General features: G+C 36.0%; 2 protein-coding genes across 2 annotated transcripts; one reads left to right on the top strand and one right to left on the bottom strand.

Moving 5' to 3' along the window:
- Positions 1–764: 764 nt before the first annotated feature.
- On the bottom strand, positions 765–1,454 carry LOC138358072 (ARL14 effector protein-like). The gene has a single exon (XM_069315543.1). It carries the CDS (start codon positions 1,452–1,454, stop codon positions 765–767), a length of 690 nt encoding a protein of 229 aa, XP_069171644.1.
- A 3,920-nt stretch (positions 1,455–5,374) lies between these two features.
- LOC138349684 (phospholipid phosphatase 3-like) lies at positions 5,375–26,747 on the top strand (the record flags this gene model as incomplete). Its single annotated transcript, XM_069315187.1, is given in 5 exon segments — positions 5,375–5,529; positions 13,303–13,524; positions 13,832–13,963; positions 16,323–16,499; positions 22,365–26,747. Coding segments are annotated over 5 exon segments (827 nt in total), but the record flags the coding sequence as incomplete, so codon positions are not given.
- Positions 26,748–26,850: the final 103 nt, after the last annotated feature.

Here is a 26,850-nt window from a genome sequence, read left to right as displayed (position 1 = left end):
TTAATGCGTAAGTACAGTACCACAAAAATTACCAACTTTGACCCTTTGTTAATCGCTTCTGTTGTCTGTAGGAGTGTGAAATTTGACATACCAAGACAACTTTGGTGTAGAATAACGTAGTGTAATCAAAAAAGCAGTATGGGTGGCCATTCAGCTATCCATCCATGCTAAAGTCACTGCCAAATTTTGTCACAAGAAATTTTAACCCCAATTTGGGAGACCACTTACTCATCAGCAAAAGGTCTAAACGCCATGATCTTTTGCAACGATGTATAACAAGCACAATATTATGCAGTAATGCAATAGCAACTCTGTTCTATCCATATGTCCAAGGTGGCCCACTTGAAAGTTGGCCAAAAAAAATGTCTGTGTCATTCCCAATTTGGTTTTGAATGACACCATTGGATAGAGCAAATTTTTCTGTATAAGAGTAACTTTTATTTATGTTGGGATCTGAATTCCTAGTTCAGCCAGAGGACTCTGAAAATGATACCTTGGTGCAATACCGAAAAAATGAAATTATGATTCTCCATCTTCTTTGTGCACTGATCATGACTTTTTTTCTTTCCATTCTTTCCGGGACACATTCGACTAAATTCTTCACCCTCAAAAAACTGTACTACCCTTTCCTTCACTTCCTCAGGAACTGACTTGCCCTGCATTTTCTTCGGAATTGCTAGTATTCCCTGTTATTCTTTCAGCTTCCTAGCTTCACGAACCATGTATTCTGAAACTTTGAATTGCTCCATTGTCTTTTTGATAGACTAGCTTTGTGGCACGAGGGTTAGGGTTTGTATTTTTTCTTGGCGCTTTGCTACCTGGAATTTTAGCTTCATTTCTTCAATGAGTTTATTGAAGTCTTGGCAATTTGTGCAATGTTGGCTAGAACTTGGTACCAACAGGTTTTGGCTATCAATATTTCCAATTGCAGCAATCTGCTCGGCAATTATTTCCTGTGCTTGGCTAATCTTACTCTTTGCATAACCATGCTTATCCCTTGCATTAACTGGTTGATATTTAATAGGTGAGATGCCTAATACTGATAAACTTGTGTTTACACTTTCACAGATTTCCATATTATCAGCAGGGCCATCAGATTCAGTAGAGCTGGACTCACTTACCTGCTTACTGTCGAATTCCTTTCTGCATGATGTGCACAACTTTTGGCCAGGCTTAATACTGACTTTCAGCATATCTGACATTTTCTCTGCAGTAGCTACTGTGATTGGTCGCAAATCTTTTCGCTTTAGATGGCATTTCTTCTTGAAGGGATCACAGCAAGTTTTTTGCAAAAATTCAAATTTTGTCAACAGCAAAGCTTCATGACGGAGGCATACTTGAGATTCTCCATCCAAGTTCAGTTCACTTTGCTTTGCTATCAGTTTTTGATCTTCTGCATTACACTGTTTTAGAAACTTCAAGCTTTGTTGGGAGTGTAGGTTGTCGAGTGACATTCAGAAGTCACGCTCATGGCTAGCAATAGTACATGGCAATAACAATGGAATCCTGATTCATGACGTATCTGTAATCGAATTCAAATCAAATTATTTAACTGAATAACGTAATTTCAAGTGAGACTGTAATACATTAATATTAATATTGCTTTTTATTTATTTGTATATTTATTGCAAGTAAATACACAAATAAGTAAACAGCAATGTTTGACCTGCTGACACGATACTACAAAGATGTAAAGATAAATATAGAACAGAACCTAAAATAGCACCGATTGTTTAATAATAATTCTGAATTCCACTCAAAAATTTTCTACCCAATAAAGCTTAAAATTTTTCCAATCAGTTTGGATATCAATTTGCTAGCAGTCATGATCAGTGCACAAAGAAGATGGAGAATCATAATTTCATTTTTTTCGATATCACACCAAGGTGTGATATCATTTTCAGTCCTCTGGCTGAACTAGGAATTCAGATCTCAACCTAAATAAAATTTACTCTTGTACAGAAAAATCTGCTCTATCCAATGGTGTCATTCAAAACCAAATTGGGAATGACGCATATTGAGATATTTTGCCTTGAAAGTTGGCTAGTTTTGCACAAAAAATTTTTTGGCCAACTTTCAAGTGGGCCACCTCTGGACATACGGATACAACAGAGTTGCTATTGCATCACTGCATAATATTGTGCTTGTTATACATCGTTGCAAAAGATCATGGGGTTTAGACCTTTTGGTGATGAGTAAGTGGTCTCTAAATTGGGGTCCAAATTTCTCACGGCAAAATTTGGCAGTGATTTTAGCATGGATTGGTAGCTGAATGGCTACCCAAACTACATTTTTTATTACACTGCTGTATTCCGCACCAAAAGTTGTTCTGGTACTGTATGCCAAATTTCACACCTTTGGAGACTAGACGTGATTTGATAAAGGGTCAAAGTTGGCCCTTTTTACAATATGTATGCATTAATGGGATGAGAGCCCATTGAACATGGACCTATTTTTTAAGAACCAAAGCATATTGAGCTCTAATATTTTGCACAATTTCATTTGGGGGTCTAGGGGTACTTTATTACAAAATTTCATTAGATTTAGAAAGGGTCGAGTGATGAGGCCTTTGGTAAATTCACATGGAATGACCCCTAGTTCATTTATTATTCACCCCATGCCCAACCTACGGGCAGTAGTAGAAAATGTTAGAGGCATATAATGAGTTGAGTTCAGGAACTTAACCTCAAAATTCATTTAGCTAAGCAAGTTGAATTAATTATTGTACATTACAAAGATTTTCTAAGCATCTAGACAAGTGTTGGATATACTGTACTTATGAATGTATTCGTAAGACATGTGTTGGATTTTGCAGCCAGATGGTTACACATTGTACCAGTACTGTATCTTCTTGAGGTTATCTTGAGATGATTTCGGGGCTTTAGTGTCCCCGCGGCCTGGTCCTTGACCAGGCCTCCACCCCCAGGAAGCAGCCCGTGACAGCTGACTAACACCCAGGTACCTATTTTACTGCTAGGTAACAGGGGCATAGGGTGAAAGAAACTCTGCCCATTGTTTCTCGCCGGCGCCTGGGATCGAACCCAGGACCACAGGACCACAAGTCCAGCGTGCTGTCAGCTCGGCCGACCGGCTCTAAGCCGGTTTGTAAAACAAAAGTTAAAAAAAATAATTGTATAGTATTATAAATGCAGCTCTGGAACTAAAAACCATTAGGAATTTCCACCTGCAATGGATGACAACGGCTCCACAAACTCCCTATTGTGATCTGGGAGAACATTAATATTACATTCAGAGAATGTTATAAACTACAATTTGCATTTAGGAGCAATACAAATTAACAAGTACAGTACAATACTGTTGGAACTTTTCAAACACTTAAGGATTTGTCTTGCCATAAAGTACTGTATATAATTTTTTAGATGTAATAATAATATTGGTAGCCTAATAATTTGTACTGTATTGTATAAAGGATTAATATATTTTTAAATGCTGCTTGGCTCAAATCTGTAACATAGTGAACACCAAGCCTGGGTGGCTCATGTCTTCACGATTTGAGCCTAGTACAGTACTCACTCGCCACAACTATCTCAGTGCAGAGTATACTGATCTTAAGAAGCACATTAACAAACTGGAAAAGGTGCAAAGACTTGCCATTAAGTGGCTCCCAGAACTGAAGGACAAAAGCTACGAGGAAAGGTTAGAGGCATTAAACATGCAAAAACTAGAAAATAGACGAAAAAGAGGCGATATGATCACTAAGTACAAAATAGTAACAGGACTCGATAAAATTGATAGTGAAGAATTCCTGAGACCCGGAACTTCAAGAATAAGAGGTCATATACAGTATTTAAACTAACAAAACAAAGCTGCCAGAGAAATATAAGAAAGAAAATTCAGTTTTGTAAACAGAGTGGTAGACGATTGGAACAAGTTAGGTGAGGAGGTAGTGGAGGCCAAAACCGTCGGTAATTTCAAAGCGTCATATGACAAAGAGTGCTGGGGAGACGGGACATCACGAGCATAGCTCTCATCCTGTAACTACACTTAGATAATACACTTAGGTAATTACTGACTGATGCAGTTGTATAATCAAACCAGTCTTATCGCACGATCATCCCATGTGACTGATTAGATAACTTAAACACCAGAAAATACAGAAAAATATCTCCATTTTGATTTGTTTACTGTAATAAGCTGAAGACAATATTCAACAAAATTCATGACTGAACTGAATTAACCAATGCCTGTATGATAACATGAAGCAAGATGCTGTCGCTAATGACACCACAGCAATTGTTATGGTATCGTGGGAGGATCTTTCAATAACAAAAGTAATACTGGGAATATATTACCAATTGTAAGTCCATATGAATGTAGTTGACTGATCGCTTTGCTTCTCTACAACAAGATATTTAAATCATTTGTGTGTACAGTAAGTCGACAACCATTTATAATGTCAACCTCAACCTGTCAGTACAATAAGCAATGGAAATGTACTAGAGTCCTTTACATCAACTTTTTTTTAGTTAATAAATGGCCATTAAGTGAATTAGTCCTAATGTTGTTCATCTTTAATTCTTTTTCTTTCTGAAGATAGTAATAAAAAGAGGTGTATCGTAATTGTGGCAGTTTACTTAGAACTGTACAGTAACCATAAAGATGTCTTTCCATGAAGTGAAATGACATTGATCTTTCAAAATTATGAAGGGCTAAATCCTTCTTAATACATTTTTGTTTTGTATTTCTTGGTGCTTTTAATGTTATAAAAGTCCCTTAAGTTATCATTCTACATTATATAAAAATATTAATCATGTTAATTAAAGCTAGTGGATATCTTGAGAGGTTTTCCCCTAATATGTTCATAACAAATCTATTGTGTTTTTGTATGTGTAATTTTTTTAAGAAATCAAGTGAGATTGCTTGTCTTTTAATAGATGTAAGGTCAAAATTTTGAATGGTTTGACTGTACAGTATTGCATGGTTTTTGTTTTGTCTGAACAGATATTAAAATATTTTGCTTTCAGATTATTATTGTTTTAATGTTTACAAGCTGTATTAACTCGTCACCTCAGCTTGTGTGTAGACAGATCAAGCTATTAAACTGAGTGTTTACAAGCCCCGCTAAGCCTCCCCCTCAGTCTCTTTAGTACTGTTCAGCTAGTTAACTGGTCAACATTTGGTATTCTGCTGGCTTTACCTTCTATAACCATAATTGACCAAGTGTAACTGTTGATTATTAATTGGGAAAACCCTTCATAGCCTACCACTTTCTTTTTCTTGCTTCTTGTCCAGGATTATTGTGATTATGGACAGTTGATCATGAAAATACATCATGTCAAGAGTTCGTCACAAATTACAGCATTAGTAATTTCGTTTACGTTATGTAGAATATTCAATCATTCTAATTTTTCAGTGACAGGCTGCATATTTGTGGTGAAGAAAGTGTGGTCTCCATTTGAACGGGGCATGTTTTGCCAGGATGAGTCAATCCGCTACCCGTTTACCGATCACGAAACAGTGTCTGACACGACACTCATGCTTTTTGGGGTGGCCATGCCCATGGGCTTGGTAAGTTGGGAAGACATTTCACACTTTGTCCCAACACTGGGCTCATCCCAGAATTGAATGTTGGGGCGATCAGTATGTGAGAGCAAAATACCATGAATGGTAGCCAGACAATGTGGGTAGTACTGTAACTTGTAGCTGGTCATGGCTGTTCACGATATGCTGGAAACAGTAGGAGGTGAATCTTGTCTTAACCATTAACGGCAATCCCTGGCTGCATTTTGATGCCTCAAATTGTGTTGACATTTGCTAGTAATGTATTCAACCACCTTGCGTTAAAGCATGAGTCGTCACCAATATCAATAACTCATATTCCTGGTCATCTCCAGCTATATTATTTAATCCAAAACAGAATTTGGGTTGGGTTTGAGGTATGCCAGTCTTTAATTAATGCTCGTTTAAATTGCGTTTTTTTTTTTATTTATTTTTAAAAGTAATATATTCGGTATAAATGCAAAATGGATGACAAAGACCTGATTGAGAAATAATATTTTTAGGAGTACAGTAACAGTGAAGTTAGAATGATTGTTAATGTAAAGTACAAATTTGAATTATACCAAAGCCAGAATAAGCTTTCCTGCTTCGTACTGTATTTGTAACTTGGGTTTTAGAAAAGAAGACAATGCATTGTAGATGTTAGTAAAAACATTTGTGTATAAAGAGCTTGCATAAGGAGGGGGGGAGTATCTTGTGTTTGTGTTTATAGCATTCCATTGATTATATGTTTTTGTTGGGTAGTGCATGCAATGAAAGCTTTAGTGATAGCTAAATAAATTCTTACTGAATTTAGGACATTCTGGTGTGTTCGCTCTGGTAGTATCATTTACACAGATATACCTGGTCCTCTACAGTATGTAAGCATTAAATTAAGAATATTCTTGAGCTTTAGGCTCATCCTTTCCCTTTTTGTTGCCAATGAAGCTGCTATTACTCAGGTACTATAGTCTAATTGATGGTGGAGTTTTTCTGAACAATTGCATTTGGTTATTGCCTAAGCTAAGATCTGCTACATTCTAATAGGAAACATTCTAAGGTTTGTGTGGTGATAGTGTGCGCCCCCCTTTCCCCCCCCAAGAAACTTTTGCTGTAGTCACTTCTTGGTGAAGAACCCATGGGAGGGTGTAAAGCATCAGAGCTATAGAATGATGAAACAATAGGAGCCAATACAGTAGTGTTGAGGATGGTAAAACATCCTGACACAACCTAGTGGGTTGTGTCAGGATGCTGCTAAAAATTCTTTAATTCCAATGACCATCCTTATTGTCTCCTGCATTTAATTTGCAGGGCTTAAGGTTGTTCATATCCTGGAATGTGCAAAATGTCATATTTGGGTGGATTCTTTGTTTGAGCCTTCATCTTGGTGACCATATTAAAAAACATGGAACAAGCTGGTGATTTGCGTGCCCCATTTTCTCAGGGAGCACTCCTATCTCTTGTATGATGAAAGGCTCTACCAAGAATAGTGATCACTGATTTTTGGATAGGTCAACACTTTCTTTTCTTGTCCAACTTTCTGTATACAGTAATTGCAATGGTTGTTATCCATTAGGTATCCCCTATCGCTTCCCCGAATTACTGGATGGTATCTCAGAATCACAGAAAGGCCTTATTGAAATTTGCTAATTTACCCAAGTTTAGATATTGTCTGGAATTCAGCCATGGTTCCTTTGTCTTCAGGCATTGTTGAATCTTCTGTAGCTCAGATTTTGTGCTAATTTTCTTTGTTCATCCATTCAAGCAACTCTGCTGAGTCCCTTCCCCCATCTTCATCAATCCAACATGCCTGTGGAACCTACCTCATTCATTAGATAGAATGTTTTTTTTTTTTTGAGATATATACAAGAGTTGTTACATTCTTGTACAGCCACTAGTACGCGTAGCGTTTCGGGCAGGTCCCTGGAATACGATCTCCTGCCGCGAAGAATCGTTTTTTCATCCAAGTACACATTTTACTGTTGCGTTAAACAGAGGCTACAGTTAAGGAATTGCGCCCAGTAAATCCTCCCCGGCCAGGATACGAACCCATGACATAGCGCTCGCGGAACGCCAGGCGAGTGTCTTACCACTACACCACGGAGACTTTCTATTGATAATTCAAAGACATACAGCAGGTGTCAAGTGTAGGCAAAAGTGAAGGACAGCTTGGGCATTGGTCATGAAGCATATTGTAAAGTAAAATGTAAACATTCGCTGAAGCACGTATGTTCTGGATGCATCATGGTGCCACCTGGACCTTAACACAATGATGTTTGTAGCCACCTTGTTAGGATTAGTTATCTAGAGTCAGTTGGCTAATGTCTGACTATGAGAGTTATTTGCTATGCTAGATGTTTACCTTTTAACAAATTCTGTAATTTTGAAAAGTATTATTTTTTGTAATTAGTATTGTATTTGCTTATATTATGAAAATAGGTTTTTTGCAGGCAGGAAAGCTTATCTGGTAATTTTAAGTGTTAACCCATTGTTCTAAGATGAATCTGAAAAATTACATATGGTGTTGAAATTATTTAGGCTAGACTTCTGCCCAAACTCGGTGAGTTGAGATCTAAAGTACAGCAAGTCGTTAGCAGGTGTATGGCCAAATCTCAATTTTTTCTCAGGTAATAGCATTTTTCCTGGGAGCCTTCTTTGTTATATTCTGTAGCCACTTACTCTTATCATTTATTCTTGTTTAGATTTGGATGCTCACTAAATTGCCACACTAATAAGCATGTCCGTTACTTACATAATGTCTTTGGTATGCTACTAATCATGACACCTGGATTTGGTATGAGTAATAACTATAACAATTAATCCCTTATGCTTCATCTGCAATATTTTACAGTATGTCTTCCCAGCTTTACCAGATATAGGGAGTATCAATAGATGGAACAAAATACGGTCACATTTGCCTGTGTTCTGTGCCCATGTTCTTAAGGAGTTTTTATGTATTTATTTTGGTAAGCCTTGTGGTTATAATATAAAACAAAGACAGGGAATACACACATGTGATAAGACTTGTGTTGCCTTCAGAGTCGTTTGTTTGCTTATTTTTTATTAAGAATATTTATGTTGCTCTCACCCAATTCAAAGTTTCAGTTGGCTTGTCCACCCATTCCTCCCCCCCACTCTACTGCTCATACAGTTAATGAGCGCTTCCATGCACAGGTAGATGCTTGAGTTGTGATATCCATTTACATCCCAATAACTGTTAACAATGGCCCTGGAGTGTAATCCTCTGCTGTGTTGTCAATTTTAATAATCATAATTTTTTAAATACAATATTTTGTAGATGTACTTAAACATGCTTTATGAGTTAATTTTTTGTAAGTGCATATATAACCTTCACTGTGGCATATTGTGTTTTTCAAGTATTGATTACAGTAGGATAAGTAAAGATAGCTACCCATTGCTGCTTCTTTTGAAATATAAATCAGTTTTTTTGTGCCCTGTTGTTCCTGCCATTCAGGGAAATAGAGGATCACTTATATTTTTACAGCTAATGAAGTACAGTATAGCAGTAGGACACTCTAGCTGGGTTTGCTGGTATAATCAAGGGAAAGGGAGGTATAAGGAAAACTAATATGAAGTGATCCCTATGTACAGCTTTGGACCCCACACTTTACAGTAGGCGAGCAGGAAGGATGCCATGCATGCTGCGGAACTAGCGAATGTTGCGCTGCCTCACTCATTTTTTGTCCCTTCTGTCCCTCTTGTTTTCCAGTGGCCATCCCTCTCCTCCTCTTCTTTCTGTTGGGCAAGCCATTTGAGCGAGGGTTTAACTGTGATGACGAAAGCCTCCGTTACCCTTATAAGGACTCCACAGTGAGCACAGGGGTGCTCTATGTGGTGGGCATGTTTCTGCCTGCCATATCGGTAAGTTGGTTGGTTCCCTCTTGCCCTTGCCCACCTTCCTAACCACCTGACCCAGAGTTCATTGTTCATCCCATAATTTTTTTTTACATTTGTAATAGATGCAGTGTGCGTGCTTATACACAAGTTGTCAAAACAATAATTGGGGTTTTATTTAATTGTCCTATATTAATTGGGCTAATTAATCATTGATTTTATTTCATGTTAAACTGAGGCAAAAGTTATGTTACTAATGCTTCTCATTAAGGGGTAACCACGGATATCACCTTCATGCAAGATGGCTAATACAAGTTGGGAGAGTGGTTCTACGCAGTATTGGGGCTTGAAACTGCAGATTTATGTACATTTAGCTTATTAACAAAGCAACTATTCACGGGGGAGGTTTTAATGCTTTTAGCATAAGACGATTGCTTATTGTAAATATCTACCAAATATATAAAACACTGCATTATATATAAGTACCATTTATATTATTCTATATTTCCAAATTCAGGAAGTGTGAACATTTAAAAAGAATTTTCCATATCCTCCATATCCTTATACTAGTTCCTTCCTAATCCTTTTCCCCTGTTTATCTTCATTTCCTTCTTGACCTATTGTGTTCTTTCCTGCCAAGACATTCAATCCTCGTTAATTTGCTTGAGCTCGACTAAATAATGTTTGTTGTAATATTTTGTTACACTTATTGTAAGGAAATGTGAGCAAGATTTAATGAGGCTTGATTGTTGTTCTTGTTGATGTGATGAGCACCGCAGCACTCCTGGGCACAGCACTAACTCGCCAATCCTGGCTCACAGATACCACAACTTTAATAAATCACTGTCTTGCCAAATTCTTATTAAAATTTTCAAATACTGTTAGACAACTCAAAACCCTAGGAGAAATTGTATTTAATTTGTAATTTGTTCTAATTTATGCTGATGTTTGTATTATTCTATTTATTACACTGTGTATTCATCACCTTCTATGACCTCATGACAATACAGGGAGGACTTAGATAATAATGGGTAAATGTTTTGAGAAAAAGTAGTAGTTAATATCATCAGGCTTGGAGGAGGTGTACAAAGAAAAGGCAAAAGATGAGGCATCTCTAGTTGTCACCAATAGTGTGGTGATAAGAGTTTATCTAAATATTTATTACAAATATTGTGCAGTATGTATAGGCTTCTGCAAACAGAGAGAGCAACATAGTAAATGGAAGATGGCACAATTGTGGGATGCATCAAGTTAAGTACTCGGGAAGCTCTGAGTGAAAGGTCATCCGTGATGGGCAGGAAATGCAAGTAATAAACCAAAAAAAAAAAGATCAAATTTTGCATATAAAGTAAAGTACTCTAGTGGAAATAATTTTTTTTTTTTTTTTTTTAAGAACATAAAATGGCTGATTGAGGAGCTGTGAGTGATAAAATGAGCAAGAAGTTGGTCAAAACTATTGTATTGGAAGGTTGTGATGAATTTCAATAGGAAGGCAAGAGTGAAAGTTGGGAATGCAAGTTAGGGAGTGATAAAGGACAGAGGAAAGGCATAGAAGGAAGTTAGAAAATAAAAGTCTAGTCTCTTGGCAGTGGTATTGTATAGACAAAATTACATATACAGTATACAGTATATAATTAATGTGTGTGTAAATCACAAAAATTAACACAGGAAGAAAAATGGGAGTGTCAGACCACAAAGGAAGAATTGAAACAGGAATTTCCTTAAGTACTTTCGTATTTAATAATACATCTTCAGAAGGAACTCTCCTTCTGAAGATGTATTATTAAATACGAAAGTACTTAAGGAACTTCCTTAAGACATTAAAGTACAGTATAGAGGCATTAAAAGAAAATAGATGCAACAAAAACATAAGTGATGAACAATGACAATTTAGAAAGTTACTGAATATTTTGCTCAGATGTTTCCTTTAGGATGGTGGTCAAAAGAGAGTGAGAAAGAGATGAGGGTTAAAGTGAAGGTCAGTTTGACAGATAGAGCACTAGTATCATTGAAAGGTAGTGTGCTAGGTTAGGTTTACAGGTCTAGAGCCATTTAATCTCACGAACATAAACCTTGGAGAGAAGGGCTCTTGCACTTAATAGAATCATTTCAATGCTACAAGAGGCAATGTTTTAATGTGGATATATTTCAGTATTATAGTTCAGATATATGCTCAATTTGTAAATTATTTACAGTGATCAAAGGAGGGAGTTGTCTTATTGATCCTCATATAAGTGTATAAAAGGTTTATTTAACAGATCAACAGATCTCCAGTGTGTAGAGAGAAACCCCCAACCCCTACATTTTACGGTGTTAATCAGCTTAGCCGCTGTAGTTAGTGATAACAGTGAATGTAGATCCAGTAGTCAGATAACATGATGACCTTGTGCTTTTTAAGAAGGCTTTGCTGTTGATAGTTTTTATTTTATTTTTAGCTCCGTCATGGAAAATGGCAGTGCGTGTGAGCAATTATATTGTTTGTGGTATCTTAATGACCAGATGGATAGTTTGAATCCATACAGGCTTTGGTTGTCTGAGGCCTACTAAACTAGTGATGAGCAAGTTGCACCCCTGATGTTTGTGAAGCTGGGGAAGCTGCCATTGTAAGGCATTGATAACTTCTGGTTGCAACGCCTGGTTCATGTTTGCATGTTTGTGCATTATGCTCCTCCTCTGTACCCTCTTTAACAGACTCTTTAAAAGTGCATGTGTTTGCATATGTATTTCAATATATTGTATACTCATACATATGTTTATTTAACACATGTTAAATTTCCGTTTATTAGATATAAAAAAAATTGTATTCATACAGTACTGCTTTAATATTCCTAATGTGCCAAAGGAAAGAAAGCTATTGCTGGTCCACCTTAGGCATTAATTTAGTTTAGGGTTCACAATGCATCATTGCAGTCACCTGATGGACACAGGCATCTATGAAAGACTGATTTTACAGTTTAATAAGACTAACAGTGTTGCAATAGTTGACTAAAACTCTGACATAGCATACATATGTGCCTAATAAGTAAACATGTGTTCATACCGTTACATATACTGTACATACATTCGTTCATGCCCTCCTATCCACTAAAGCATTCATTGTCATATCCAAAAAAGCATTCATTCAGCTGTATCCATAAAAACATTCATTCAATCATTTACACATGAGTACTTTTATCCATAAATGCACTCATATATACACAAAATGCACTTCTATCCACAAATGCACTTCTATCCACAAATGCACTTCTATCCACAAATGCACTTCTATTTACAAATGCACTTCTATCCACAAATGCACTTCTATCCACAAATGCACTTCTATCCACAAATGCACTTCTATCCACAAATGCACTTCTATCCACAATTGCACTTCTATCCACAATTGCACTTCTATCCCACAATGGCACTTTCTATCCACAATGGCACTTCTATCCACAATAGCACTTCTATCCACAATTGCACTCTTGTCTACAAATGCACCCTCCTATTCACAAATGTACTTAATCGTGTCCACAAATAGCACCCACTCTTTACACAAAGTTTCTCTCATTTGCATACATAAGGTAATGATAGACTTGCAAAACCTGTGTGTTGAGAACATGTGCCTGAGTTTCTTGAATGTTTTGCATGTTTCCAAAACTGACAACTAAATGTGTTGATGTGATCATAGTTTGTTTTGATCAACACCAGGGCTGCATTAACAATACTGTACCTTCCTTGTAAATTCTAAATTATAAATGAAAGTCTGCATAGACATAGTACAGTAGTACATTTTACAATATTGTTTGCCATATATGATTTTTGTTTTTATAAAAATATAAATAAAGTAATTTTGAGATGCATGAAGTTATAATTGAAATATTTTTGCTATCAGGGTATTGGTCTATGCAGAATATTTTGAGCAGTATAACTTTTGTAATGTCTCACAAAATCTTTAAATTGGTCCAGATGTGCCTGTTGGAGTGGTGGCGGATTCGACAAGAAGCAGTAGGCAAGCCAGTTATATTGTGTAACAAACAAGCTAGTTCTTGGTTTTGGGCCTCATACACCACAATAGGTGCGTTCCTTTTTGGATGTGCCTGTTCGCAACTATCTACCGACATTGCAAAGTACTCGATAGGAAGGTTGAGGCCACACTTCGTCAGTGTATGCAAGCCTGACTGGAGTAAGGTACATGCATTTCAATATCATTACCCTGTTTCTCACTTTCTACTATGTATCAGCCCAAAGAAATTTTAAATAATGTAACATTAATATCATTAGAGTAAGGTACACTTCTGTATTTAAATTGTTTTTGTGTACTCAAGGCTAAGGTACACTGTAAGTAATAACTAGTAGTCTTAAACAGGTTTGTTTCATATAAATCTTTGTACATTCTTTTCATCTGTTTACAATAGTTGGAAATGTAATTTCAAAATAAGAATTTAAATAAAATTCATGTGGAAGAATGGAACTGAAGCATATTGTTGTCTTTCAGATTAATTGTACTGAAGATTATATTGATCCCATTCCCTGTACATCAGATGATGCTCATAGAATGAAGGAAGCTCGGCTTTCATTTCCATCTGGACATGCTTCTTTCTCTGCATTTACAATGATATACTTAGTGGTAAGTGCACTAAATAGTATTTAACTTCATCAATACAGGTGGCCCATGATCTACATGTTATTTGAAAGCTCATATTTAGGTTTATGTTGGCAAACACTTTTATACAAAATTTGGAGGTGCATTGGTGAACTTCCGGTTGAACCTATCCATGCAGGTTGAGCATGGATAGACTGCACCAATCCTCAGGGCTGTTGTGTTTTTGGCAATGAGATGGGTTACTGCACACCTTACATCCATGTGTTTTACTAACTTTTTTTCTGCACTTCCCAAGATTTCTGTATTATACTATGTACTGAAGTTGTCTGGAAAGTGGAGAGCATGAGAATGCTGGAGAGCAATGAGAATAGGTTCTGAGAATGATGTAATGGCCAGACATGCTGTGCCAGGAATAAATGATGATAGTTGCAAAGTAAGTATGTGCAATTAACAAATGTAATTTGTAATAATATTTAAAGAGTAAGTGAATATATCATCATGCATATGATGAAATGGAAGAAAAGCCTTAATTGATTATATAATTGTAGATAAAAGTGTGTTGCAATACAAAAGCAATGGGAGGAATACTCAACCAAGTACTTCCTCTCATTCTGTTACTAGTTTGTACACAACCACCACACCAACTTAGCATCCTGACTAAACATTCTTTATATACCTCCCACGTATCAAATTTTGCTTTGTACTCATCAGTCGACCCCTTCTCTGTCAACTTTCACCTTTTACATATATGTGAGTGGCCATCCTCCATTTCATTCAACCTTATCTTACATAACACTATAATATCATGTAATCTTCTATACATGGACTCCTCCACCTCTTTCACTTTTTAAATTTAAATTTGAAGTTAAATGAGGTTAAATTTCTTTCATATGTTTTTGTAACTCATCCATCTTGACTCTGATACTAGTCTAGTGTCATATCTCTTGCTTAGTTTTGGATTTAATGAGATAAGGACTCCACGCTAGTGACACATGTTCCAAAATATATCTTTGATGTGTGGAGCAAACAGTGCCTAAATGACTCTGTGGTCAGGTTACTAAAGGCAATTCTTATGTTAGCCAGCTTTTCATGTGCAGTTGATGATATCCATTTGATGGCGAATTTTGGAAAACAGGTTCGATGTGATATCAACACCTAGGTCTTTTTATTTTTTCCAATTTTGAAAGGGACTTTCTCTCCCATTTGGTACTTGTGTTTGGCCTCCTGTTACCTGCATCTAGCTTCATTACTTTGCACTTTCCTGGATTGAGTATGCTGCCAAGGTCTTTCTGACAGTCCACAAAATATGTAGTGTGCCCATTCTTCTGTCTCATTGTAATAAAATTCCTGTTTGTGTGATGAATTTTGTCGTCTCTAAACCCATGCTGGTGTTCTGCATTAAATGCTCTTCTCTTTCTTGATTTCCTACCAATTTCTTTTCAGTGGTATTTTTCATCATCCTATATAGTACAGTATGCATGTAAGGAATTAGTGACCTTCATTTTAATGCTGCTTGTCCCTTTTTTTCCTCTCTCTTTCTCGCCACCGCAGTGGCTGTCTTCTTTCTGGTAGTTCGCTTTTTTCTAGTGACGTTATATATGTCCTAGTAAATAAAACCAGCATTGCCCAATGTTTCCGCCACCTATCTTAGTATCCATGGTGAAACCCTGTTTGGTCCCCACAGTCTTAGTTGTGTCCAGCTCTAGCAAGTAGCTCCTTCATCTCTGGTAATCTGAGTCCTCCTATGCTTGCTTGGCTTAACTTCATCCCTATAATTTTCTGTAAATATATTCTTCCCTAATCAGTTTCATAAACTGTTCTTTACTATTTCTCCCCCCTGACCTTACTATGGAGTAGCTTGGGTCGTCTATGTTTTATTTGCAATTTCATTCTCAAATTGTCTTTGTTTCTCTTCTCACACTGACATATTCATTTATGGGCCTCTAGTAGCCCTCTCTACTCTTTTATTCTGTTACTCCTGAAATTTCTCAATTCCCTCGTGCTAATGTGTTTTACATCATTACAACCATGCTTAAACAGTTTAATCCTATGTTTTTTCTTAGTCCTCTCTTCAGATAGTAACAAACTTGTTGACTGCTTTCTAAAAAATGTCAGTGAGCAGTTTAATAGTACAATACTGTAAATTATTGCAATCATCTTTAGTTGTAAATGATTGAGTTGATGAATTTGCTTACTTGGAGCTAGAAATAAATAAAAATAGGAGTCATTCTATATTATCTTAATTTAAATTTTAAGCTTAAGAATTGGCTTATATTTGCTAAAGTCCTTACAAGGTATAGATAATTATCAGTGTGGCTTACATTACTTAATACCTTGTTTTCTAACACAGAATGTTGTTAGATATATGCTGTTTATATTTCAGATCTACCTTCAAGTGCGATTTAAATTCAAATCACCCAAATTGGTTCGTCCTTTCCTGCAATTTGTGTGTTTGATGATGACTTTTGCCTGTTGCCTGTCCAGGATTTCTGACTACAAGCACCACTGGTCAGATGTTCTCTTTGGCTTCCTACTTGGGACAACTGTAGCATTCCTCATTGTAAGTTGACCTCATGTCTCTTCACACTTCATTTTAGCAATGCAGTATTTTGTAAAGTTTTTCTCTGTTGAGGTAATATAATTTTGTCATTTTAAATTATGGTTAGTTTCCATTAGTTTCCTTGTGTGAAGATTAATGTAATATATTTTAGCACATGAATTTTTATTGTGAAAAGCTTTTGGCAGTGACCCTGATAGAAACATAAAAGCATTCATTCTTTCATTTTTACACCATACAACCCTCTAGTCGATGTATGTGTCGGATCTATTTCGCGGTTGGCAGTATCACCCTAAGCGTCATCCTGAGGTTGAGGAGGCCATGCAGCTGCAGAATTGTAGTCGCTCGTCATCCCCAACCAAGATAGACTTTGTTTAAAGCATCTCAGGGTCAGGGTCAACATATTATGTTTGGCAATCTGCAATCGTGTGCTTTATAATAGATTTGCATTTCATTTGCTTGTGTGTTTTGCTTCATTGTCATTTTTATATTTTGCTTCTGTCTGTATTATTTGTGCATGCATGCAAATGGATATTTAATAAGGATTTAAGTTTGTGAAATAAGTTATACATTTATTAATTGAGGAAGGAATATGCAAGTTAAATTCCATTCACAGACACCCACTCCCCCCAGTGATTCTCTTGCTTTGTATATGATATGTTGATATGAGTAGATGACAACATGCCTATGGCATTGTACCATAAGACAAACATAATGTTGCACATATTTGTCAGAACTATATTGGAATGTTATTGAGTTACAGAGCATCACTTGGTTTCCGAACCCCTTGGGGACGAGACTCGTCGGTTATCATGTAAGTTCATAAACGAGAAATGGAGGGAAAAAATAAACTAGAAATGTAAAAAAAAAAATTATCGAAAAATGTCGGAAAAGCTCTAGGAGAAAAAATTGACAGGTTCTTAGCGTAAATGCGACAGTATTTTGTTTGTACTCACCAATAAGAAAAGTCCTGATCCGCTTATGTTGACGTCGATGTTGATGAAGCATAGTTATTTACATGAAAGAGGTGGTGGTGGATGTTGATGGTTCTGGGTTGACTGGCAGTTGTTGGGTTGACTGGGTCATCATGTGGTGAGTCAGGTGCAGGTGAGGCAATGCGAGCTTTCTTGGAAACCATTGCAAAAGACTCTTTAATTGACATTTGTTTCATTCCCTTTGATCTTGTTTTTAAAAACTTCATGTACAAATTGTACAGACTCATCATGTCCTTAGTTTCAAACTCGCTGTAACTCGTGTCCGTAAATGCCATAATGTCTTCAAAATGTTGCTGAACTTTTTCAATATTACATTTTTCCTTTAACGTTTCTTCATCATCTTCCTCTCCATCTTCTTTATTGCACTCTTCTGGCTTTTTTGCTACACAACTAATTCTATAATTTCATCATCAGTCATGTTTCGATTATTTGGGTCTTCTTCGTCAAAAATCTATCCACCTATCTATGTCATCTTCTATTGTTTCAGTCACTAGTTCTGCTCTCAGTTCAGGGGACTTAATTCCCTTGACATAGGCTAGGAGTTCCTCTCTTAATTTTTTCCTCTCGCTAACTTTCTTAACCGTAAATCCTTCAAAATCTGCCTCGTCATCTTCCTCAGGAAACAGACTAGACGTAGGCCAAAGATTTTTCCAACCATTTCTGTGTTGTCTGCTGTACCTCATCCCATGCACTAGCAATAGTCCAGATAGCTGACTTTATTGTGAAGACTTTATAAAAGTCCTTAATAGTTCCTCGCTGATTATTAAGACATCTGGCAAACATCCTCTTGTAGTGGTGGTGTTTAATTATTCCTTGATCCATGGGTTGGATCTGTGAAGTTGCATTGGGTGGTAAGAACATTCCAATAATATTGCCATTTACCAGCTCATCACCTCGTGGATGCGTTGAACTATTATCTAGCAGCAGCACAACTTTGCTCTTTTGCGGGAGGCCAACACTTTTCAGGTGCTCCTTCACCTCGGGTACAAAGTTCTTATTAAACCACTCAACAAATATTACTCAAGACATCCACGCACTTGGCTGGTCCTTATAAATCACAGGGAGGCACCTAGCTGACTTTAAAGTCCTGGGGTTTTTACTAATCCCAATCACAAGTAATTTTAATTTGTGCGTGCCACCTGCATTTGCACAGCACAACAAAGAAACTCTGTTTGTTCTGTTTATAACCACCTGAAGGATCTTCTTCACCACTATGAGCCATCGTGTCTGTGGGTAGCATACGCCAGTACAAACCTGTCTCGTCAGCATTATAAATTCTCTCCGCAAATTTACTTGCATACTTGTCAGCACCAACAATGTCAGCAGATTGTCTTTCACCATGTACTTTAATGAACCTAATGCCATGGCGGGTTGTAAAGCTTTTGAGATCCATCGCTGTATACAGCAGTAATTTTCTATATAATTTCTATATACTGTACAGAGTAATTTTCATTGCTTGGTGAAATTCACTTGCATTTGTGGTGCCTTTTCCACGTGAATTCCATATGAAAAAAGATACAAAACAGTACTTTTGCTAATGCCATATTCAGCACACACGACACTTCTTGTGACACCGCTCTCCCCTTCTTAATTATTTCAACTTTCTTCTCAAATGTCATCACTGACTTCTTTCTTTTACGTAACCTGCTTGTTGATGCTTTCGGTGACACAATGCGTGCATTTGGAGCCGACATGGTGCACGAATGTTCCTTGATTGTGGTGATATGTAAAACAAATTCACGGAATGAGCACTCCAGTCTCGTGACAAATCAAAACAATGGGAACAATAGGCCGTGAATCTGTGACGTCACAAGGTGGCAGGCACTAGAGTGGTGGTGCCCGACACGGTCATTGGGCAAACTAGACCATCTCCCACCCACCCACCCCCCGGGCCGGCATGACGCTTGGTGGACCACTTCCCTACCCGAACTTGGTTCGTGTAGGGTAACCCCAACCCTGGCCAGCGCAAGACTTTGCGGACCGCTTCATACCCGACCTTAGTTTGTGTAGCGTGACTCCCCAACCCCAATGGGGAAACTGAAAGTTTCGGATAACTAAAGTTTGGAAACCAAATGGTGCTCTGTATTACATTGTGCATGTTGATATAAGAACCATGTGCAGATTCTTCTGATTGCATTAGTAGGATAGTAAGGCACTAATATGGTTGAAGAATTGAGCTTCGTTCTATTTATGTAAATATGTCATGAACAAACATTTTTTTACATCAGAATGAAATGCTTAATGAGGGACATAAGAGAGAATGTGAGAATGGAATTCTCAGATGAAACAAATTAAAGATGTAATATTGCATTATGTTGAAGTTAATATACGTGTAGTGTTGCATTGAAACATAGTGCGTCCTCACTCCAGCAACTCTCGCTCTAGCTACTCCTGGGTGGTCCGAACAAATTTTAATTGAACCAATTTATTTGGTGAAACGCACTAATGTTTAAGTGAAGATTATTTATCCAAGCCATCGCCGAGACAGTGTTTCTGGAGGGGGTTGTGTTATCAGCCATTCATGAGCCACCTAATCAAAGTGTAAATTATTGTACAATGCTTAAAACTTTTAATCAAACTTGAATATAACAATACTGTATTTTAAAAATATATATTTATGTGTAATTTGCAAATTATAAAATACCTTTACTAATACTGAATTGAAAAAATACCTGCATACATAAGACAACCAAAAGTGAATATTATTTTGCTTCCATGTATTAATTAATAATGCTTGTCATTATTAATTAATACATATTATTAACATATGTATAAAATGTCACCAAAGCATAAGCTAGACCAGCACCAAATAAAGAACTACGTAGATCACTAGCCGAGAGCGCCAAACAGCAACAAAATGTTTCTAATCTCTTCAGGGTTGTCAACTCCACACTTGTCCTACAGCGTTAATTTTGGTATCGCTGAGATAGCAATAAAATTCCCTACGCGGACATATGCATATATATGTTGAATCATGGTCTCTGCCCACCTGCAAGAGTGTGGGAAGTGGCCAAAGTGTTACCCCTTACCGCACACCTGACGACACATCTGGGAAACCACGCTTAGGAAGTGTATACGCTTTTCACTGTCCTGACTTTAATTTTCGATGTACCTATTTCAATTCTGTAGCAATGTGTTCGCAATAGAATGTTCTAGAAGAACATACGTATAAAAGTTCAACACAGCATAAGTTAGAATGGCACCAAATAGAAAACTATGTTGAACGATATGCGTGCGCGGCAAAAACCGACGAAATGTTTTTGCTATTTTCATGTTTGTCAATTTTACACTTGTTGTACACTGTATTTATTTGTAGGACAGTGATCGCAATAAAATTCCCTACACAGACATATGCATATATGTTGTTCCATCACGTTTCTGAATGCGTTTCCTTCGCTGCACTTCATTAGTGTCTGCATTGTGCAAGTTGGTGATGAGTGAGACAACGCGCTTGTCTTTCCATAGTATAACAAATGTGTTATCTTTGCGCTGGTACAGGGTGGTATCCAATGCAATTTTACCCTTTGTCTGCTGTTGCAGTTCCTTTGGTGCGCCATGTTGCAGTCTAAGTGTGCCACATATGTAAACCCCAACTTCTCGTAACTTCTCTGTCAGGGTAACTGAGTTATCCATGTACAGATGATAACCCTTGTTCACTAGGAGCTGAATCAACCCCATGACAGTTTCCACTGTAGTTTTTCCAATGCCACAATATACGTCAAAATCATATCTGTAGCCAGATGTTGATTCAGCCAACATGTAAAACTTTATACCATATTTGTCTGGTTTGTTGGGATTGTACACCTTGAAAGAGAGTTGGCCATGCCATGGCATCGTACCTTCATCCAAACTCAATTCTTTTTTTGGAACATATACTTCTGCAAATTTCTTTGTAAAATACTCCATCACTGGTCGCAGTTTTATCAACCTCTCAGGATTGTTCTCGGGAACTGTTGTTGTTATACGTATGAAAGAACTGGGCAATATGTTGGAACCGTCTCGACGATGTGGATTAGATAGATCTCAAAAGGCTTAGGAACCTGTGCATCAGTAGACTGAAGGGTGAGAGGCAGGACCAAGGAGCCAATGCTCAATCTTAGCTAGCACAGTTAGGGGAGTACATAGCTGAGACATGCCCACTTACAGTAGGGATACTCCCAGAACAAAAACGTTATATTTTGTTGGTGAATATTTAAGGAAAATATTACTAAACCAAATGTTTTTACTATTATTTAGAACTAAAGGGTGGAGAATAGCTAAATAAATAATGTGGGTATGCCATTGCTAAGTTGTGTTGGTCCACCAAGAAAGTGTAGCAAGGTGCCATCATATTGCAGAAATCCAGAAGTTTGTCATTCGACATATGGTGTTCTTTCTGGCACTTCAAGTTCTAAACCCACCATGATATGCAAGGTTATAGTGTGCTGTATTTTAAATGTTGCAGCTGGTTTATAGGAATAAATATGCCAGAGTAGAGGAGGAAGGGCCTTATTAACTATGCTTATCACAGTATTCATCATTAAAGCCAAGATACAGGTGCTTAGATTTTACAGTAACCAACCCTGTAAATTTGTGCTGCTAGAAACTAATGCTTATACTGTTGATAAAATATGGGATTTAGCATGTGTGACATTTCTGCTATATACACATCATAGTAGTTTTCTATTTGTTCTGTATAGAATAGTAAATAAAAACTCAACAGCACTAGTACTAACTGATCATTCACCTTTTATCTTAGACACACATTTTGGAGGATTTTATAGTTTTCTCTGAGTATATGTTATTTATGTAAAATGTGTTGATTAAACAATATGTGTTGATTTTGCACATGAAATTTTTAAATATTCTAATGGTTTGTATTTCGTCTTTCCAGTCGCGATATGTATCGGATCTTTTTCAAACTGATTCACATCAAATAGTGGACGGCAAGGGCCAGACAGTCTTCCTACAAGATCGGCGTTTTATGGGTAACGAAAGTGAGAATAATACCGGCCGTACAAATCTAGATGATTAGAGTATATATGAGGTCAGATGTACAATATTTTTTGTTGCCTAAACAATGTATAAATTTCAATTTTTTTTTTTTTTTTTTTTTTTTTTTTTTTTTTTTTTTTTTTTTTTAGACCTTGTCAGGTTAGTTATGACACCCCATCCCCCCCCTCATGTTTTATGAACAATTTTAGTAGGGTTTGATATTAATTATCCAAATTAACCCAATTTATGGGTTTGATATATTTTTCCCATTTTTATGGTTTACATTACTTACCTCATTCTCATGGATAGTGTATCAGAGTGGTTTGGACATCTTTTGTAAGTGATGGAGAAATAAGATATTTCTCTAAAATAAAATTTGACCTTCATGATAACTTTAAAAGTTACAATACCAAAAGAGACTTGATGGAGTGAGGGGATATTTGCTTAAAGTTTAGACTGTGTGGCTGCCTGCTTGCCCAGATATTGTGGATTTTACGTATTTGTTTCATTTTACATAAAAATGTATTACTGTTTTGTATATGACAGACCTGTATAGAAATACATTTGATCTCTTTTTTAAAAGGAATGATAACATTGGTTAACAAAAATTAAGTGTGTGTGTATTAAAGCTTTTAATTCTAGATTAACTTTTATCAACGTGTCTACAAAGAGAGTTTCCGGTCTTGTAATGTTCATAACTGGTGCCTGGAGCTAGCAAATGCTGCCATCCATTGCTAGCAGGATCAAGTGTTTCCCAAATGCAATAACACAGAAGCCAGCAAGAGTGCCCTCTTGAAACCCTCACATTTACATTTCATACTTACTTCTACAGCTTGTTTTAACGTAATAGAATATTGCAATTAATTGTTTGTTTGTAAGTAATGTTCTCTTGTTCAAGATTGTACCATTATGAATGCATAATTATTAATGCTAAACATAAAATAAAGAGTATTATTTTTCTTACTTGAAATTTAAGAGGAAAGAATGTAAAGAATGCAAAAGTAAAAAAGGGTCAAACTGAATTTTTGTTGTATTATGCAACTAAATTAGGTCAAATTCCTTGCCAAGTATATTTACTGGTTTGATATTAATTGGGAAGACTTGTGGCCTGGTATCGAGTCATTTGACCCATATTATCTGAAAATTTATTCAAAAGGTTGCTGTTTATTTGAAAAAATGTACCGTAATTGCACAGTTGGAAAGTGCATCTCTCTTACTTGAAATGTGAATCTTAAATCATTTTTAGTGCCATTGTGTGAGAAGATGGGAGGAGAGGTGAAGCTTGTGTAAGGCTTATCAATGTTAAGGGCATCATGCCACTATTCTCTTCAGAGTACTCTACACTATATTAAATTATTCTTGCTCTTTTTAGGAATTCACTCTAAAACACTCAATTTTATCATTTGTACATGTAATTTTGATATATTACTTACATTAATTTCTTTAAAATTGTAATTTGATATCCATGATGTATATCTATAAACTTAAAAATGGCTATCCTTCTAAACAAAAAAAGATACAGATTTACTGTCCTAACTGTTCCCAATAAATTTGGGATAGTGACAAAAAGGAACACCGTATAAGAGTTTGCTCTTAGTCTGTAGGGGTATTTCACAATGTACACTATAAAAAGTATGTAATTGAAACTGGATGAAATCTTGCAATATTTTGCTGATTTTAAAGGAGGAGAATTCCTAGATTTCAATTTTCCCTCAAAAAGACGCTACTGGTGGCAGCATATATAAACACATGGGAGGAGGAGATCCACAGCCTCGGAGAAAGCATTAGAGTGGATTAGCTAGGTCCCCCCACTAATGCAAGTTTATGCATGCTTACCTTTTTTTATATAACATAGTCAACAAAACTTAAAAAGAGCTGGCAAATATCCTACATTGAAAACAGTTTGTATGTTAGTAGGGTTAAATATAGTTTTCATTTTGTTTTAAAAAAATCTGTTGCTATTGTAGTAGGTTTTCTTAAGGTAGATACCTCAATTTTGGTAGCACGGTGTCCTTAAGAGTAGGAATTTAGTTATGAGCCCGGGTCTTAAGACGTATTTGTGATGTACTAGTAACATTATCTTCTTCTGCAGCTATAATGTTAATTTTTTATGTTTTTTGTTTTTGTATATTTATATATGCTTTTAAGTATGTACTTGTGAATATATATTATACAGTATATATATAATATAGTATCATGAGTTGATTATAATATATATATATATATAATCGACTCATGATACTAGATTCATTTTTACTACTCTTATCAACTAGTAAAAATATATTACTTTTTACAGTACTGTATCTCATAAATGTTTTACTGTATAATACTTTACACAGTACTATGTAAGTTTATGCAGTACTGTACTTTATAAATGTATTACTGTATAAATATATAGTTCTGGTACTTTATGTACAGTACTACATGAATTGGGTATCATTGATAAAGTATGCTTTATTTAATGTCAATCATATTTTTAGAAAATAAATACTCTAATTTTACATAACGTTGACATTATCATCAATATAACGTATGATATAAAATATTGTAAGAACAGCGAGTAGTGACTTGCCAGCACAACCCACCTCCACATGACTCCCACGAATGTGTGCACACAATCAGCCCATGTGCACACACACACACACACACATACTGTATTCACATTCATACAGTTCACTGCTATTTATCTTCATGAATAATGAACATAATATGAGGTGTGGAGTGTGTGTGTTCGTGTCTACGTATGCATTCACTCGTACGTACAGAAAATCGCAAGAACCTGATAAATTATAATATTCAAATTCTTTCTAGACTATTAGGTATCTGTCAGTCAGTCATCTCAAGAATAGAGATTTTATTGTTTTTAGTTGTAGTTTGTGTATCTATGAACCCCAGTGAAAAACTTATCTTTATATACTACATTATTCTTTTTATAAATATTACCAAGAATTAAAATATACGCAAGATTGAGGCGAGTGGATTTATAGTTGTGTTTGTTGGTCACAAGACTGGACTTCTTGTGGCAATTCCACTTGTATGTGCATGTGATTAAACTTTTTTTTTTAGTATGTTCAAAATATGAAAGCAAGATTGGTGTCATGGACATCTCTTCAGATAATTAGGATACCTATTTTCTCCTCACAATATGTAAAAAAAAACTTGCTTGTCATTATCCAAATACTGTTCACTTCTCTCCATTTGTATTGTTTACCTGTTCTAAACAATTATTTTAAATTGTATTTGATAAAGCATAATTCTTTGTTTCAGATTGAATAGATTATGTATTAACATAAAATACCAGACTAAGATAGCCTAAAATGATCAAATATAATATGAAATATTATGAATGACACTTCCTTCTTTCACTGCAGTACTCTCATCCAGCTGGGGAATTTATATAATAAAACTTGCTGGAAATAACAGTACATAATTTGTTAAAATTTTTTTAGTTAATTTCCAGGTTTTGGTGAATGCAAAATACATTATTCATACTATATGTTTTTCTTTATTAATGCAGGCTATATTTAGACTTGTCACTGACTAGGAATATTGTACTTTGATAACATGGATATTATTTGATCAGTATACAGTATATGCCACCTGTTTATTTACACTGATTTTTACTTTATTAATTGCTTTTGCTAGTAAAAATTTATAGTTATAATTACTGTATTTTATATAAAAAAAAGTTTCTGTATGAATTGTCATGGAGTACTCATGGCTGTGTTTGAATGTAAATCATGACCTTTTAGAATGTAGAAACATACAGTAATGTATTAATATTTTATAGCTTAAAAGTAAACCACAGAACATTTTAAATAACTGAAGTTGGGTAAGAATAGTGTGTGATTTAAGCCAGAAGGTTTTATCTTGTATCATGAGCTGGCATTGCAGTCATGCTGGGAACATTGAGCCCAAGACATGCACAAGATTCTTCTAGCAATCAGAGGGGGTTAGTCCGTTGTTGCTTTACTGTCTATAGTATATACTGAGAAAGTGTTGTTAGGTCAAAGCTTTGATGAAACTTCCTGCTCAGAGGATGTAACATTGTACCACAAAATGAAGAACATTATACCAATCCTTAAGGAAATGATTTATTAGTTTTACACTTGTGAAAGTACTGTATAGGACCTTACTGATAAAGTGTTAATTTTAAAAATTGTCATGAATTACGCCTAGTTAACAGTTTGCCATATGAACATTTGTGAGCTACTTTTCACATATCTGTTGGAGAGTTCTGCAGTATATATAAGGGAGATTTGATTAAAGTTCTGGAATGATACACATTCTTTCAATTTTAATCCTGTGGGTTCACAAGAGGGAATACTGTACTACAATCAAGCTGACAGTACTATCTGGAGGCCCATTAATTTTTTCTTCATCTC

Source organism: Procambarus clarkii, chromosome 81 (assembly GCF_040958095.1).
Source record: "Procambarus clarkii isolate CNS0578487 chromosome 81, FALCON_Pclarkii_2.0, whole genome shotgun sequence".
Lineage (NCBI taxonomy): Eukaryota > Metazoa > Arthropoda > Malacostraca > Decapoda > Cambaridae > Procambarus > Procambarus clarkii.
The sequence above is the reverse complement of the archived record's forward strand: the minus strand, read 5'-3'. Positions and strand labels throughout refer to the sequence as shown.

Excerpts from the sequence above, each read along its gene's own strand:
- LOC138358072 (XM_069315543.1), bottom strand. The coding sequence starts at position 1,454 with ATGTCACTCGACAACCTACACTCCCAACAAAGCTTGAAGTTTCTAAAA.